Below are 19,260 nucleotides of genomic sequence, written 5' to 3'. Positions count from 1 at the left end.
GCATTTGCTCTCATGTACATGGTACAGGGGTTGTATCAAACAAGTTTAGAAATCTTTTCAACTGCTGTTTTAAAGTGAGAAAGTAAGAAGAACAATTCTTGAATAAGGGTAGTTGATTATGTTGTTGTTGTTGTTGTTGTTGTTGTGGGGTTTAACGCCATTTTTCAGCACATGATAGGCTATACATGGCGGCCAGTATTAATGGTGGAGGAAGAACCCGGAAAACCCCGGAAAGAACCACCGACCCACGAGAAGCTACTGGCAAGCTTTCTCACATGCCCACATTGGCTGAATCTTAGACTCGAACCACCGCAGACAGAGGTGAGATGGCAGTGATCCGTAACGAAGAGCGCTTTAGACCACTCGGTCACTCGGGGGCCCCGGTAGTTGATTAAGCATTTGTACTAGCTTGCAATTACAATACTATAATCTAGTTACTCAGTTAAAATTCATTACAGTGTAGAGCTTCCATTCTCTTTTTAAGTCATATTGCCAGAACACTGCATGTGAATATGATAGTTTTTAAACCTGCACCAACTATGTTTATAATATAGATAGATCTCATACAAATATATATATATATATCGTCTTGCTTTGCACGCTCTTCTCCCTGTCCATCTCTCACTTCTGTCTGATCTGCCCAAAAGGAAAAGTCACATCTCCCGAAAATTAAAGTCTAGCTTGATCCCTGAGTTAATTATGATATAATGGTGTATTGTGTCAAATGCTGCAGACAGGTCAAGGTGGGCGAGGACTGTAATCTTTCCGCTATCCATAGCAGAGAGAGTGTTGTTAACTACTCGTAGAAGGTAAGTTTTAGTACTACTGCAAGGACAATATGCAGAGAACTAACTGTTTATCTGATTAGTTCATCTAATAACCACTTCCATTTCCAGCCTAGTTTTCGGGTGTGCCTTATAAGGACATTGGATCTTTATATGGAAATATAAACAGATCATAGTAAATATAGTGTGCAATGAATGATGTATCATAGGATATCCAAGTTTGGTATAGCACGCTCAAGGGTCATGCTACCAGGCAAAGTGAGCGACTAAGAAGCATAAAAAATGTAAACTTTACCTTCTTCTGTTAGGAAAGCAAAAATGATTTCACCTTGTGAATTTGTAGAGGTACTTTGAGTGGCTGTAGCTTTTGAGATGTTCCCTCACTATAGCCAGGTTAGTTCCAATGTTGTGTTATAGATGAAAGAGAAATCAAGGCATCAAATAACCTGTGTTGATATCAAATGCATTGAAAAAACAAACCCCGGGCATGTTGACAGGTATGTGTTTTGATATATGATTGACCGTTAACCCTTTCCCAGGTAGTTAGCAACTATCACTGCCCAACTTCCACAAGTTATCCTTTGATGATAATATTGTGTATATTTAATTTGCATTGTTTGTTAGATTCTTTCAAGTTTTTTAAAATTTCATTATATGATTTTGTAATGTAACATTTTATGTTGGACTTAACCTTGTCCAAAATCAAGTTTTTTTCTCTATTTGACCTTAGTTATTAATTTAATGGTTTTTTTTTTTTATAAACAACTAATACATAGCTAAAATGCTCTGTGTATTCCATTATTATCAAGATCATTATTAAGAGAAGTACATATGTTTATTTGGATTTGGGTCAAGGTTATTGGGATTTACATACAATTTACCTGGTGTACCTGTCATTCTCCAGGTTGTATGTTATAATTTTAGTAACAGACTGCTTATTATAGCTAACTTTTTTTTATGTAAACAGTAAGAAGTTCCTTGAAGGTTATTTCCATTAGGTAATTTTTTTATATAGGAAATGTTAATTGAGACCGTAGGTCAAGTGAGACTATATAATCTTGTTACTGGAAATTCATTTGTGCTTAAGATCTAGAAGAATCAATTTTTATTATTGTGTTCAGTATTCATTTGGGCTGGAATTTATTTCTTCAAATTGTTCAAGTGAATTTTCTCTGGAAATGCAGAAGTACTCTGATAACATTCATGGAAATAGAGACTTAGATTTGTAGTGAATTAAAACCTGGAATTACATTACTGTGGTTCAACAAAAAAACTGTCGGCATATCAGCATTATACAGGTCATCACAGATGTATCAACATGTCAGCGTTGGACTTATTTAGGATATCTGCTAAAGTTTATTCAGAACTTTAAATTATTAAGATTTTTGTATAATTTCTAGGATCATTTTGGGATTTAATTTGCAATACTGTAAGTTCTTTTTTCATTTTCACTTTGTATTCCTTAAATTATTGTTGAATTTTACAAAGTTTGTTGCATTTCACTCTTTTCTGTTTATTTTAAATGACATATAGACCATAACAATAAAAACATATGAACTTGTGTTTTGAGAATTGAATCTGTCAGCTGAATATTTTTCATGCCACGAGTACATTAAAAAAAAGTAATTATTTTCTTCATAAAATCAGTTTGAAACTGTAATTGAACCTGCCATGGACAATAATGGTGGATATTGCTGTGTCTAGGATAGTACTACTTTATTACAGTTTGTTTTTGTAAATCATTGTGCAGATTTATTCAGGAAAACATAAAGTTCATAGAAAGAAAATCTAACTAATATGTTATTGAAGATTTAGCTTTAAAATGCAATTATGTAGGTCAAAAACATGGGACAATACTTTGTTGTGGAATTATTGAAAAGCGCTGTAATGTCAAAATTATTTTTTGACTTTACTCCTTTTAGTAAAAATAGAGAAAAACGTAAGAAGAAAATACTATTTAACCAGTGCCTAACATTACTACACATAAGTAGACCAATAATAAAACCTTACATTTGCAATCCTATCAATGGACTTTTGTAACAAAGCTATAAAGTGAGTTATTACATTAAGAAAACCCCGCTTCTAAAAATAGATGCTCTCACATGTTGGCTGTGTTGATTCAGTTGGAAATGGTTTGGTTCATTCATATCCTGACTTCAATGCTTCCATTTATTTCTATGAGTAGTTACGATAATGTTTCATTGGAAAAGAAATTAAGGGAAAAAAAGTACGATTTAAATTCAGTTTCATGTACATGTAGAGGGGTTGTTTCAAACAAGCGTAGAAATATTTTCAAGTGCCATTTTATAGTAAATTTTCAGAAAGTAAAGAAAAGAAATATTGATTAATGTTAGTCAATAAGGCATTTTTACTAATTACAAAAATATTGTAATCTAGCTACTCAGTTAAAATTCATTACAATGTCTAGCGTCTGTTTTTCTATTTTGAAGTAACATGGCATATAAACATGATAACTTTTGTACATGTACCAAATGTGTTTATATTATACATACAACTCAGAAACATTTCCACTTGAAAATAAATAAAGCATTGCTTAAAACCATTATTAAATGCAAATATGCATACTGAGAAGAGTATGTTATTCAGATAAGAGAACAAAAACACAAACACACACACACACGTATGGTATAAGAGAACACACACACAAACACACAAACGCGTATCATTTCTTGCTTTGCTGTCACTTCTCCCTAAAATTTAAGATTAAAGTCTAGTTTGACCATTGACACCTTATTTGTATAAAAAAATTACTGCGATGACCTTGTGTTACCAGTCATGGTGGTCAAATTACAGTTAGTATTTACCTGATGTAGTCTTAATACCTTGATCATAAACTTTGGTGAAGGCGTAACTGTATAGTAATATTCATATTTGACAATGTATTTAACTTTTCAATTACATACACACAAAAATAGAAAAAGCTAACCTGAAGCTTTCATCCTTATGCTAAGTTCAAGCTCATCTGAGATATCACGGCACATCCAGAATGTTTGCCCTGGCATACTATAACTTGGAACTCCGTAAAAATCCTAGATTGAGAACAAGCCTGGTTCAAGTGGGGAATTGATTTACATCCGTGCACACAAACTGATGCTGAATGGGGGATGGGGGGCGTTACAACCTGCCACATATCTGGGACAATCTGTTAACATCACTCACCATTCCATCAAGTGATGTTGACAGTAGAGATCAAATCAGTCTCATGATGAAGGCCTTAATGTTAGGACAATAGCTTCAGGTTAGCTTTCTTTAACTTTTTTGTGTATGTAATTGAAAAGTTAAATAAATTGTCAAACTTGATCATAAGTCAAAATGTCATGAAAAGTCCCACTCTTTAGGGTGACCAATTTGAAACTTTGAATTGTCATTCCAAATTGTATGTTAATGAACCCTCACCAATAAACACAGAGAGCTTCCACTTAAAAGTACACTGTATGATGATTTGACAAGGATGGTGCATGATATGCTTTCATTGTATGTATTAATGATGTTGAAATGAAACCAAAACAAAAATAGTGACAAGACTTTCAAGTCTTTCTCAGCTTTGCAATCATCATATGGATTTGAATTAAATTCCAATGTTCTGTGTTTCATTGCCAATATCTTTCAGGGTGAGTATTAAAACAAACATCAAATGGTGGTGTAATGTATATTTAATTTGTGTTGTCTTAGTATTTTCTCCATGATTATATGTTATTTTTAATTGTATTTTGGATTTGACCTTGTCCAAAATCAAGTTCGTTGTGTACCTGACCAGCGAGTTATATTTTGTAAAAAATAATCTATAGTTAATATTTGTAAGTGTGGTTTAAATATTAGGATCAATATCAATACAAGTAAACATGTTTATTTGGGTCTGGGTCTTGGATATAGGAATTCCTCCATGATAAACCGAGTCAACCTGACTTTTCCCCATGTTCTGTTATAATCTTAGTAAAAGATCTTGTCTTGTTGACACCTTAGAATATTCTAGAATGGAAAATTTCATTAGATGACAGAATATTTTCAGAAAATGATAATTGCAACCTTGGGTGAGGTAGAGGCGTTTGTCATCTTGTTTACTTGAAAAATCTCTCATTCTTCCATTTAGCATCTGAATCAGAATTGGTCTTGTTGGCCTGTTCAATTTGAGTGGAATTATTGATTTAAATTATGATTAACTAGAAATACAAAGTGCTCATCTATAATATTCTTGACTGAAACATTAATTTGGAATTATAGTGATATCCTACAATAACATTTTTGGAATATATTATTGTGATACATCAAAAGAATTGGCATATCACCACTCTACAGGACACTAGCACATTAGCTTATTTGAGACTGCAGAAACATCAACACATTCAATATTGGAACGCAGTTGAAGTACCACTGGAATTCAGTTGGAACTTTATACATTTGATTTGTGATAAAACTTTTAGAATTATTTTGATTTAATTCACAATACTCTAAGTTCTTTTAAGTATTCACTTTGTATGTTAGGGAAAAAAATTGTATGTTGAATTTTACAAAACTTGTTGGTTTTTTCTGTTTTAAGACCATACAGTCATAATAGTTGGCAATACTGTTAGCTACCCTAATTCACTGTGTAACTGTCAAATGGAAGATTCTGTTTCTTGGGTATAATCCACACACATACACACAACTACATGTACAAACGGCTTACAGGCCTGCCAACCCTACTGAAAAGATCAGTAGAATCCCAATTTATGGACCTATCTCCCGATTCCCTGATTTGTGAGAAAAAATCCCGATTTGTCAACTCTCCACGGAAAAATATATACTTATTTCTTTTTAAAAAAACGTCATTTTCCGTTTATCTGTTTCAGGTTTTTCTGTGTCTGGCATGTTTCTTAGTGCTTTACCATATCTGGCTTGATTTCTGCTTTTTATCCACAAATACAAAAAGATTGTCTTACAGTGTAGTTCTCTTTATTCAGCCCCATCAGTAAATCTCAGCATCATAATAGATATGTTTCTCAGCAAGAAGCTAAAAAGAAGCAAAGGAAGTAACATAACTTTTCACCAGCCAAGAAAAAGAAATGGGATCAAAAATATAGGAGTGATTGGGAGAAGCATTTTGTTTTCATTCATCCATTGACTCGAGGGGTCTATCATGCATTCTGCCACTGATGTTCAGCTCTTTCCACATTCAATTCTACCTCAAAATTGTAGATTTGGTAAAGCTGAAACTCTCTGTGCAGATCATCAGTGTTGATACCTTCCATTTGGTTGGAGAAAGAGCCAGGTCATTAAATGATACTACAGATTGTTTAGACACATCTGCAACACTTGCATGAATAAGCAAACCATCCTTTAGTGGGTTGCTGTCAGGAAAAAAAGGATGAATCTGGCCAACTGTTGTTGCCACTACCCTTGGGAGAGTAATGCAATCAATACTTTCAATACCGCACAGCAACAGCAATGCTGAGAGAGCATTCTCAATGGTCAGAAAAAACAGAACCAGCCAAAGAGCCAGCCTGTCAGCATCAGTCCTGGAAGCTATTCTTGTTAGCAAATTTGGCACCCAAGGACAAATAAATGATGAACTTTTGCAGAAATGCAAATCTGCAACATACATGTACAATGGACTAAAATAACAAAAGTTAACATCTTTATCATGATATATACACCTTACTCTTGTACCTCCTGATTTTTACCATGCCTTGTGATTTTTAATGGCGATTTGGGGGCAAATTCCTGATTTTGATTTCTTCAATGTTGGCAGGTCTGAGCTTACAGGCTGGTGCATAATGCACTTTAGTGCTTAAAATGTTTTATAGCCTGATGCCCTGTGTGTTTCAGATCAGTTCCCTCCTGTATTCTTTTACATCCTAGGGGTAGCAGGACAAGGTAAAACCCAGTAAACATTCAATATATATTTATTTCCCTAAATTGATAAATTAAACTAGACTTACCAGGTCGAAGTTTGATCATAATTTCATGAACCCCATAAGTGCCTTAGTGATCACATCAGATGACATTGGTCACATGACTGATTAGTCTCGAGAGCAAAGTAATGGAAGCCTCAATGTCTTATTGGCTGGGAAGTTCCTAGGGTAGTTATGTGATCAACTAAGGTACTTCTGATGTTCATGAAATTAAAATGAAAAGGCAGTCCTGTCAGATAATCCTTGATGGGTGATTGTTGTCCAGACAAGTGGAAAAAACCCATCTTCAATTTGTGGTTGTGTACCAAGTGCAGAAACATTTGTTGGCAGGGGAATGTTCTGATGGCCTAGTGGTTAGAGCATCTGCCTTGGATGTGGGAGGTCACGAGTTTGAACCCTGGCCGAGTCATACCAAAGACATGTAAGTGGTACTACAAGCTGCCTTGCTTGGCGCTCAGCATTAAGAGGTTAGTGTTAGGACTGGTCGGCCTGGTGTCATGATAATGTGACTGGGTGTGACATCATGCTACCTGTCTGTGGCATGATGCCTCAGTGCTAGACATCACTATAAACTGCCGTACTGCAGACATCATAGCGATATGACTGAAAATTGTTAAAGCTATGTTAAAAATCCATATAAAACACACACACACACACTTGTGGGCAGGGCAGCATAAAACAAGGACTGATTATAGCATGCAGGAAGCTTGGACACCAAGGATGTTTTGGCCACAGTAGTCTGCTCTGGCCTGGGCCATTTTTTGCCTCATTACTCCCAACATACTAAAAAAAAACCACATTAACAACTATAGTTTTCAGGCCAGGTCTGTATGAAACATAGTATGAAAGTTGGTGATTCAGCTGTAAAGCAAATAAATCCACATCTAGATGTCCATACATCAATTTCCACATCCATAGCTTAAATAAATCACAATTCCTCTAATGACTCCCAGTAAACTGAATGTAACTGAAGAAAGAACAGAGTTTATATTCCTTGATATAATCACTGTATGTGGATCAGATCCACAATTTTGACTCAGTAGAAAAGATTCCTGGTATTTATTTTTCTGTAGTGCAAAATATCTAACAAATAAACTTGATTCATGAATGGAGAAAGTAGATACGTGTACTCTTACCATAGTACAGGTCAGCCACTGGATTTAAAAATTAAAAAAAATTAACGTCGTAAATCTAAATGATTTAAATAAAACTATTATAAAATAATGTATGATGTAAAAATCCTTACAAAATTCCAAGTGAATTGCTCTTTGGGCTTGTCAAAAATAAATTTAATTTTCCTGAAAACATGCAAGTCATACCGATAAAATTCAGCAAATTTATTTTCAGGCTGTTGAAAGACTAGTAAAGTATTAATATTTATCCCTATGGTATGTATGTATGTATGTATGCATGTATGTATGCCCCTTACCATTACGGAAAGACTAGTAAAGTATTAATATTTATCCCAGTGCATGTATGTATGCCCCTTACCATTAGGGAAAGACTAGTAAAGTATTAATATTTATCCCAGTGCATGTATGTATGCCCGTTACCATTAGGGAAAGACTAGTAAAGTATTAATATTTATCCCAGTGCATGTATGTATGCCCGTTACCATTAGGGAAAGACTAGTAAAGTATTAATATTTATCCCTATGCATGTGTGTATGCCCCTTACCATTAGGGAAAGACTAGTAAAGTATTAATATTTATCCTTATGCATGTATGTATGCCCCTTACCATTAGGGAAAGACTAGTAAAGTATTAAAATTTATCCCTATGCATGTATGTATGCCCCTTACCATTAGGGAAAGACTAGTAAAGTATTAATATTTATCCCTATGTATGTATTTATCCCTATGTACATATGTATGCCCATTATGTACCATTATGTTATGTATCACTTTGTATGTACGTACGTATGTATGTATGTATGTATGTATGTATGTATGTGTGTATGTATGTATGTATGTATACCCCTATGTACCATTATGATATATATCCCTATGTATGTATGTATGCCCCTATATACCATTATGATAATAAGCTGTAAGCTTTTTGTAAAAAGTAAAGCAACTGGCATGTGAATGGACAACAGATTGCTTGGGTTACCAATGTTAGTGATTATTAGGTGTTAACCAATGTGACGAGAGGTTGGACATAATACCATTTTGGATGTTTTTGTGCATTATAGATGACTAGTTGGAACTAGTCTAGTGGGTCGTTGCAACTGGTGCAGTGATGGGTGGTTGTGTAATGTGATTAAGGCCAGCATTTATATGCAGTAAACTGTTCATTGTTTACGTTATTGTTATAATCAGGGGAGTTTATGGAGGTATTTAAAGGAGTAAAGGGATCAAAAGTGGTACGTGGTAGGTTTGAGTCTTTATTAAAAATTTGTCATCCTGTGGTGGAGGTGAGAAAAAAATTAACGACACACTAAAAGGGACATTGGCGAAACATTTAAGTGTCACACTGTTGTAAGCGCGCATATCAAAAGCGTGCTGACAAATGCGCATTGACAAAAGCGCGCAGCATAAACTGTAAGCCTGTAATCTTATTATGACCTTGATTGATACATGTCTCATTTCGAATGAAATAAACTAATAGTTTCAATCACTGTTTCCAGTGAGCAGACATCAAGGTGCGTATTTACGCAGTATAAGCCTACAAAACTATAAATACCAAATTCATTTTGTAAAACTTTAAAAATCGTATCTAACCATGGAAAAGACTGAGTCGCAGAAGGAGAAAGAGCATATCATAACCGATGGATATCGATATAAAAAAAAAGAGTAAATGCCGATGGCAGTGCATCGTGGAAATGCTGTAAACGTGATTGTAAAGGGCGAATTAAGGTGATCGCAGTAGACACAAGCACTGATCGAATATCTGCGCGGAATCGCACATAACGTTGCAATTTGAAAAATGAGAGACATAAGAAAATGAAAATCGTATTATTTTTATAATTGTTTTGCCTTGTTTGTTTGTCTTGATTATGCACATTACATTTCATTTTGAATAGTGATAGAAATAATACACTGAAACTCATAATAATATTAAACATTTTTTAAATAGGAAATATTTGCATATTTATTTGACATTTTAACTTTTATAATTTATGCCTTGTGCACTTTTGACCTGTGCGCTAATGACGGGATACCCATTTAAGTACTCAGATTGTTTTAATGGTCTGGTTTAATATCTGTTGTTCAACTTCTAGATGATTGAAGATAGAGTTTAATGAATAATAATTCATTTGTATCTTACTGAAGCTTACACTACTGTAACACAACACTGATTAAACATTAAGCAACACCTATGAACAGCATCAAAAGTATATGGAGAAACTGTACATAGCAACATCAAAAGTGTATGGAGAAACTGTACATAGCAACATCAAAAGTATATGGAGAAACTGTACATAGCAACATCAAAAGTATATGGAGAAACTGTACATAGCAACATCAAAAGTGTATGGAGAAACTGTACATAGCAACATCAAAAGTGTATGGAGAAACTGTACATAGCAACATCAAAAGTATATGGAGAAACTGTACATAGCAACATCAAAAGTGTATGGAGAAACTGTACATAGCAACATCAAAAGTGCATGGAAAAACTGTACATAGCAACATCAAAAGTATATGGAGAAACTATATAGCAACATCAAACGTATATCGAGAAACTGTATATAGCAACATCAAACGTGTATGGAGAAACTGTACATAGCAACATCAAAAGTGCATGGAGAAACTACATAGCAACATCAAAAGTGCATGGAAAAACTGTACATAGCAACATCAGAAGTATATGGAGAAACTGTACATAGCAACATCAAAAGTATATGGAGAAACTATATAGAAACATCATAAGTATATGGAGAAACTATATAGCAACATCAAAAGTGTATGGAGAAACTGTACATAGCAACATCAAAAGTATATGGAGAAACTGTACATAGCGTCAAAAGTATATGGAGAAACTATATAGCAACATCAAAAGTATATGGAGAAACTGTACATAGCAACATCAAAAGTGTATGGAGAAACTGTACATAGCAACATCAAAAGTGTATGGAGAAACTGTACATAGCAACATCAAAAGTGCATGGAAAAACTGTACATAGCAACATCAAAAGTATATGGAGAAACTATATAGCAACATCAAACGTATATCGAGAAACTGTATATAGCAACATCAAACGTGTATGGAGAAACTGTACATAGCAACATCAAAAGTGCATGGAGAAACTACATAGCAACATCAAAAGTGCATGGAAAAACTGTACATAGCAACATCAGAAGTATATGGAGAAACTGTACATAGCAACATCAAAAGTATATGGAGAAACTATATAGAAACATCATAAGTATATGGAGAAACTATATAGCAACATCAAAAGTGTATGGAGAAACTGTACATAGCAACATCAAAAGTATATGGAGAAACTGTACATAGCGTCAAAAGTATATGGAGAAACTATATAGCAACATCAAAAGTATATGGAGAAACTATATAGCAACATCAAAAGTATATGGAGAAACTGCATAGCAACATCAAAAGTGTATGGAGAAACTGTACATAGCAACATCAAAAGTATATGGAGAAACTGTACATAGCGTCAAAAGTATATGGAGAAACTATATAGCAACATCAAAAGTATATGGAGAAATTACATAGCAACATCAAAAGTGCATGGAGAAACTGTACATAGCAACATCAAAAGTGCATGGAAAAACTATATAGCAACATCAAAAGTATATGGAAAAACTGTACATAGCAACATCAAAAGTGTATGGAGAAACTGTACATAGCAACATCAAAAGTGCATGGAGAAACTGTACATAGCAACATCTAAAGTATATGGAGAAACTGTACATAGCAACATCAAAAGTATATGGAGAAACTATATAGCGACATCAAAAGTATATGGAAAAACTATATAGAAACATCAAAAGTATATGGCGAAACTATATAGCAACATCAAAAGTATATGGAGAAACTGTACATAGCAACATCAAAAGTGTATGGAGAAACTGTACATAGCAACATCAAAAGTATATGGAGAAACTGTACATAGCAACATCAAAAGTGTATGGAGAAACTGTACATAGCAACATTAAAAGTATATGGAGAAACTGTACATAGCAACATCAAAAGTATATGGAGAAACTATATAGCAACATCAAAAGTATATGGAAAAACTGTATATAGAAACATCAAAAGTATATGGTGAAACTATATAGCAACATCAAAAGTATATGGAGAAACTGTACATAGCAACATCAGAAGTGTATGGAGAAACTACATAGCAACATCAAAAGTATATGGAGAAACTGTACATAGCAACATCAAAAGTGTATGGAGAAACTATATAGCAACATCAAAAGTATATGGAGAACCTGTACATAGCAACATCAAAAGTGCATGGAAAAACTGTACATAGCAACATCAAAAGTGTATGGAGAAACTGTACATAGCAACATCAAAAGTGCATGGAAAAACTGTACATAGCAACATCAAACATATATGGAGAAACTACATAGCAACATCAAAAGTGCATGGTGAAACTGTACATAGCAACATCAAAAGTGTATGGAGAAACTGTACATAGCAACATCAAAAGTATATGGAGAAACTATAGCAACATCAAAAGTATATGGAGAAACTGTATATAGAAACATCAAAAGTGTATGGAGAAACTATACATAGCAACATCAAAAGTATATGGAGAAACTATATAGCAACATCAAAAGTATATGGAAAAACTGTATATAGCAACATCAGAAGTATATGATGAAACTATATAGCAACATCAAAAGTGCATGGAAAAACTATATAGCAACATCAAAAGTATATGGAGAAACTGTACATAGCAACATCAAAAGTGTATGGAGAAACTATACATAGCAACATCAAAAGTGTATGGAGAAACTGTACATAGCAACATCAAAAGTGTATGGAGAAACTGTACATAGCAACATCGAAAGTGTTTGGAGAAACTGTACATAGCAAGACATGTTAAATGCTAATGAAATCAAAATACTTACTCAAGTATAAAGGACCTCGGTGATCATTTTCTGATGATAGTTTTATTACATCTTAAGTTTTGTAAGATTAAAAAAATAATTTATTTCCCTAGAATACAAAGTGAAAATTTAAAATAAATAAAATATGACAAATTAAATCCGAAATAGTTCTAAAAGTTATATCACCAGTTCTAATTAATAAAGTCATAATTAAGTTTCAGTGATGCTTGAAGTAATATCCAGCACTGAAGGCATTAATCTGCCTGTAGTTTTGAATAATGTGCTAGTAGCCTGAAGTGTGTTGATGTACTAACATTCATCAATTAATCACAATAATATAATCCAAGATTATTATAATTCCAATTAGTTTCCTTCCAAGAATATTAGTATTTTGTATTTCCAGTGAACAATTATATAAGTAAATAATTTCACCCAATCAAATACCAAACACAACAATAACATTGATTCTGCTTAAGGATGTTAAAGCAAGAATGAGTAATTTCTCAGGTTAACAAGATTATAGTATAATCACCTCTACTGGACCTTGGGTCACAATTTGCATTTTCTCCAAATACTAGGTCTATTTAGTGGAAGTTTCCATTCTAAAACAATCTTGGCGGTATACAAACAATCTGTTACTAAAATTATAATAAAGAACATGATGAATATAATGTCCTTGGCTCAGACAAAGATAACGATCCTAATTGTTACGTATATCTGATTTAATTCATATTTATTTTAATTTAATTGTTTGTCAGTTTTAAAATTTTTTGTTCTGTTATATGCTATTATAACGTAAATTTATTCGCTGGAGATGATATTTTTCCAGAAAATTGGTTGACCTGAATCATTCTTTTCATAAACACGAGGTAAAATTCTTTTCATAAACACCAGTTAGTAAACAAAGTTGTATCTTTGTTTCAAAATGATTGGTTGTTGTCAAGGTAATGATGGGGCTTTGGGTTTAAGATGTAAACAACTTTTTATTTTTTGATTGGTTTTCGTCAGGGTCATTTTTGGTGTACGTGACATAAACACGATCACATGACCCCCCTTTGATTGTGCAATTCTGGTTTTTCCATTACTACGCATTTGTTAGTTTTAATAGAGATGTATAGGGAGAGATTACTCAGTTTTGGGCTTCTCACACTGATATCAAGTTAATTTGTTGTAGCCAGAGTTTGAGTTCTAATTTTCTTCAGATCAGTTGGATTTCAAAAGGATTAATTCTTTTTTCTCTGGAAATATTTTGAGGAGTGCTCACACAGAAATTTTGGAAAGACATTGCTTACAAATTTAATTTGGATTTCCAACAACGGAGTGCCATTATTTGTATTTCTACAAGGAACTTTAGATAAGCACAGTACTGACTACAGCATATGTCATCATTATCCATCTTGGATTTTCCATCAGGATTCGAACTTGAAATTATTAGAACATTTATTACTTGTGCAATTTAATTTGTGGATTATTCTTAGATTATTTTTGGATTTGATTCTTGAAACCGTAAGTTCTTTTCCTTTTTATATTTTTAAAAATTTTTTCCAGGAAAATAAATTATTTGTTAAATTTTTAAAAGCTTGTTGTTTTCACTCTCTCTGTGTTCCTGTTTTTTCGAGCCTAAACACATAACATAATATTTAACCCACACTCTTATACAAATATTAGTGATGTATTATTTGTTTACCAACATAAAAGTTACTGGTCAGGAGACCATGAACTTGACTTTGGACAAGGTCAGGTCCAGAATATAATTATTTATAACTGATAATGAGAAGAGAAAAGAAAAAACCTAACAAATACAAATTCAGTATACATGACAGATGATACTGTACTGTTAAACCTTTAAAAGTTTTGCCTTTCTAGAAGTAGGAATGACAGTAATTTTTGTATTGGTTTAAATGTCAGAGTTTTTCAGGCTCTATATTATTACCGGTAGCTCATTAACCCCTGGAGGTTTTTGTCGTTTCTGCCAGAAATGTGAGTAGGAAACACATTTATGGGGTTATTTCTGAATACATCATAATACATTGACTTTAAAGAGATTTTCCATTAGCCTAATGCCTGGTTTTGTTTGAAACATTGTTTTCTATTGGTTATTTTGCTAGCCCATAAGCAGAAGGGTAAAAGTTGGTGTGTTTTTTTTGTTTTATTTTGGCTTAACGGACCCATCATTTGTGTATCAAGACCACTGTTTATTCCAAATGCCCACCTTATCCTACTATTTACAACAGTTCACCTGTCTGTGTGCATTTCAGACCAGTCTGCCTTAAATCTGAGGCCAAAAAGTCTAAATTCCAGGCACAAAATTGGATTCTGACAATGGGTGAATTTTGGGTGGAGAAAAAAGGGGTAATTTTTTTTAAGGTTTTTCCCTCTATTTTCTAGTGCAGCTAAAACATCCAGATTATTTGGTATCATTGTAGCGCTACATCTGTCTACTTTTCTATATTACCACCCACTTTTCTATAATACCACCCACTTTAGTGTATCAAACATGACCTTGATGCTACAGAGCTCAGCAGTAGGCTACTACCTCCTGCCACATAAATGCTGTGCCAGGGGTTAATGAGTTAACTGAGTTTGTTTGCACAGGCAGTGTATTTGACTGGTCACTCTAAATAGGCTGTAAGTCTCATAGTCACATGAACAGATGGCAACTTAGAAATCAGAAGTCTCACAATTTCAAAATAATAGATTCTGTGAGTTAAGTTGCATGTCCAGAGTGTTTGTCAGTAGTTTAAAACCTGAACTCCTCTTAGTATGGACTCCTCTTATAAAGACAGCTCTTTAGCGGGCAGTTTAAAGGAGCTTTCTTTTTATGTGGGGACTGAGATGTATAAAATAAACTAATTGACTGTTGGGCAGTGTTGCCTTAAAAAGAGATTGACTCCCAGGAGGAACCAATTTGTATATTTGTAACTAAAAGGTACACAATGTCCTTGATCATCTGTGAACTTTCTCATAACACAGGATTAGGTGAAGATGCCATTTTTATAAAACATGGAAATGCCTCAAAATTGGGGCCTATTTGTTGAATGTGAGGAAAATCATGTGAATTAGTAAGTGTGACCTTGGTATATTGCTTGTTTCATCATCAAAATTGGTGTTGAGCACTTTGAAATTTGAATCATCATTAAATACTTTGCAGGCACTGAAAATTGCAATATTTGAAAATAAATGAAAATGTCACTAATGGCAAGACTTTAATACAAAAAAATACCACTTTATTAAGTTTTGCAAATAAAATTTGTGTTTTAGTTCAGTCATTTAATGTGGTTTCATTGTAAAGACCAAACCAAAAATTATTTGAGGTTCTGGTAACCTGACTAGCCTATTTTATTGGTCTCAACCCTTCAATGTTTTATCAGATAGAAAAAGAAAATTAATTGGTAAAGCACCATGCCCCATTTTTCACCCCTGAACTATTAACATTTTTACAGAGAAGAAGACAGTGATACTGGATTTCATTTTTGGTCTCTGGAAATGTTTGTAAAACAACACTAAAATACTTAAGGTGTCATTCAGTTGCATTTAGGGAGAGAATTTGAATCATTACAGACCAACAATTTACCTTTTGAGGGTTGTGGGGATGTTCATCCAACAAATTCTCTTTAAAAAAAATATTTATGCTCATATTTTTGTAAAAAAAAAATAACTAGCTTTGATTCTACAATCATAGAAAATATTAGCGATGTAGTATGTTTGTTTACAAAATAAGGACACTAATCAGGTAGGCCCAAACTTTACCCTTGATGTAATGCAATACTGGTATTCAAATTCAGTTTTCTTTTGGGAGTTAAAACTAATTTTAATACGTGACTGCTACTATTGCAAAGCATCCCTCCCCCACATTGCTTGGATGTCCAGTCCTGTCAGAATAGGATGATATTCCGAATGTCGGATTTGACCAATTAGTCAAACTGGGATAATGTTATTTTCAATTCTGGCCTGCCATTAGTTAGCTTGGATTGAAGATACACGCCTGGGAAAGGAAAGAAATGAAAAACATATGTAAATGCTACATAATTATCTTGTTGACCCTGCATGTGACATATATGTGTCATGAAACCACCTAATTCCAAGCTCAGTATTGTAATCTTTATTTGTGACACACCAAAGCAGATGGTATTACGGAAAAAGGGAAATATATAGTTGTACAGTGATATCAAATAAAGTAGACTTTTTTCAGGCCAAAAATTATTAATAGCAGAGACAGAGTTTGTCTGGATTTTAGACTTTTTAGCCTTAGATCTAAATCAAACTAATTTGAACTGCACATAAGCATATGAACCTTTGCAAAAAGTAGGACAAGTTTCACATTTCGAGTAAAATGGAATCAGGACATGAAATAATATGTCTAATGTATCCCCAAAAGTCCACTTTTGTACATGCAGAGAAATAGTAAATCTGAACATTTGTGAGATTCCTAAACATCATTTTAAATGGAAATATCTCAGAAACATGTTTGGATCCATTCAGAAGTTACCCTAAAAATGTGTTTCCTACTCCCATTTCTAAAGAAAATGAAAAGAATATGTAGGGGTCACCAAGATAAAATGAAGCCTCCCCCCACCTGCCTGCCCTTAACTACCGTTTACAGCTTTTTTTATGATCGTTTTAGAACTGGCTCGAGATGCTTTGAACAGGACAGGAAGGTACAATGTGATAGCAGGCATCATATCTCCAGTCTGCGATGCTTATGGAAAAAAGGTGAGTTAAGTGTGTAACTAGATTTGACAGAGAAATAGAGAGGAGGGGGTGAGGGAGAGAGAGAAACGAATAGTTTGGAAATTGCTTGAGAGTGTCACTTTATGAAAATTCCTATATATACATGTATAATTTTTATATATATAATAAAAACAAACTGTTCCTGAGTATAAGGTGCACTTGCAGACATTTAAGTATGGTTAGGAAATTTGCTGTTGCAGTGAATTATAGTTATTTCCCCTTACTGTTTTTATCTTTTATATTGTACTTAATAAAAATAAAGGTAAATCATTTAATGCATCATAAAAAAGTTATGCATAATTCTTAGGTACTTTCCCTTTGAAGGTATCCACAAAACAACAAACATGTTTAAAAAAAAACCAGTTTTAAATATAAATGTAAATGCCGGTATGTAATTAAAAAAGATAAGGTGAGGAAAAAAATGTTGTCATCATCACTACACAGGCCATCACAGGCACATCAACACTCGCATCACTGGATTTATTTTGGAATACCACTAAGTATATTTGGAACCTTAAATATTAGGACTTGTGTTAGAAATTCTAGTTTTTGGGATACATTTTTTCACTTTGTATTCTAGGGAAATAAATTATTGTTGAATTTTACCAAAATTGTTGGCTTTCGCTCTTTTCTGTTACTTTGCCTAAGACAGTAGAGTTGTGACAAGCAAATATTCTTTGCCACTAAGCCATTTAGCATTTGGCACGTTCTCAGAAGGCATGATTAATGTCTTCATGATTTAGACTGGCTTGTATTGAAGACTTTGCACACCACACCATACAATTTAAGAAAATCCCCGAAGACAGTTAGTTCCAAACTTGGGAATATAGTACACACCTTTTAAAATTCTTATCAAGATCTTTGTATCAAGACTGAATAAATCATTAGATTGATATACTTGGCATTTATATAAAAAATGTACGTGCCAAGACTGAATAAATCATTAGATTGATATACTCGGCATTTATATAAAAAAATCTATGTGCCAAGACTGAATAAATCATTAGATTGATATACTCGGCATTTACAACATAACCTATGTTCCAAGACTGAATAAATCATTAGAGTGGTATACTCAGCATTTGCATCAAGACTGAATAAATTATTAGATATTCGGTATTCACATTAAGAGCTTTGTTACAAGATTGAACAAATCATTATAGAGGTACTTGGCAATCAGTATCTTTGTACCAAGACTGAGTAAATCATTTGAATGATACTTAGCATTCAGTATCTTTGTACCAAGACTGAGTAAATCATTTGAATGATACTTGGCATTCACACGATGAATGATCAGATTATGCAGATTTCATTGTATTTGGAAAACAAATTATTCACTTTTATTTTTGTTAGTGTGAAATGGATTCAGTACCTTGTGCTTGGCTGGTGGTTGCTTGTTTACCAGACAGCAGGAGATGAGTCACCTGGTTGCAGTAATAGTGCAGTATTGACAAAAATCAATGAATGCATAAATTCCAAATATACATATACGTAATTTGAACAGAATAACAAGTCAGTTTCATTATGCCAAATGAATTTTTAGCCAGCAGAGTAAAAACTTCATAATTTTATACCTGTCTCTATACAGATGTATAATGTCATGGTTCTTTCCATCCATTTTATTTGTTAGCTTTTGTTTGTCACATTGCTTTTCAAGATTTGGAGTTGTCTTGATGAAACTGCTAGGGGTGAAATGATTCATTGATGTATTGAGGCGTCAATTCTTTTACCATATCGATACATATTGATACAAGATGTAGAAAATCTATGCAAAGTCATACCCAATGCAAGTGACTTTAAT

At 33.5% G+C, this 19,260-nt stretch overlaps 1 protein-coding gene across 3 annotated transcripts in view; it reads left to right on the top strand.

Moving 5' to 3' along the window:
• The window catches only part of LOC149794806 (nicotinamide/nicotinic acid mononucleotide adenylyltransferase 1-like), a 104,201-nt gene that overhangs the window by 7,341 nt on the left and 77,600 nt on the right, over positions 1–19,260 (top strand). For all 3 annotated transcript variants that reach the window (XM_089964453.1, XM_089964452.1, XM_089964454.1), the window contains exon 2: positions 17,353–17,441. In XM_089964453.1, the coding sequence (XP_089820579.1) occupies positions 17,353–17,441 (89 nt within the window). The remainder of the gene's footprint in view (positions 1–17,352; positions 17,442–19,260) is intronic.

Source organism: Sinohyriopsis cumingii, chromosome 7 (assembly GCF_028554795.1).
Source record: "Sinohyriopsis cumingii isolate HCF-2022 chromosome 7, ASM2855479v2, whole genome shotgun sequence".
In the NCBI taxonomy this organism is placed as follows: domain Eukaryota; kingdom Metazoa; phylum Mollusca; class Bivalvia; order Unionida; family Unionidae; genus Sinohyriopsis; species Sinohyriopsis cumingii.
This window is presented reverse-complemented; position numbering and strand designations above follow the sequence as displayed.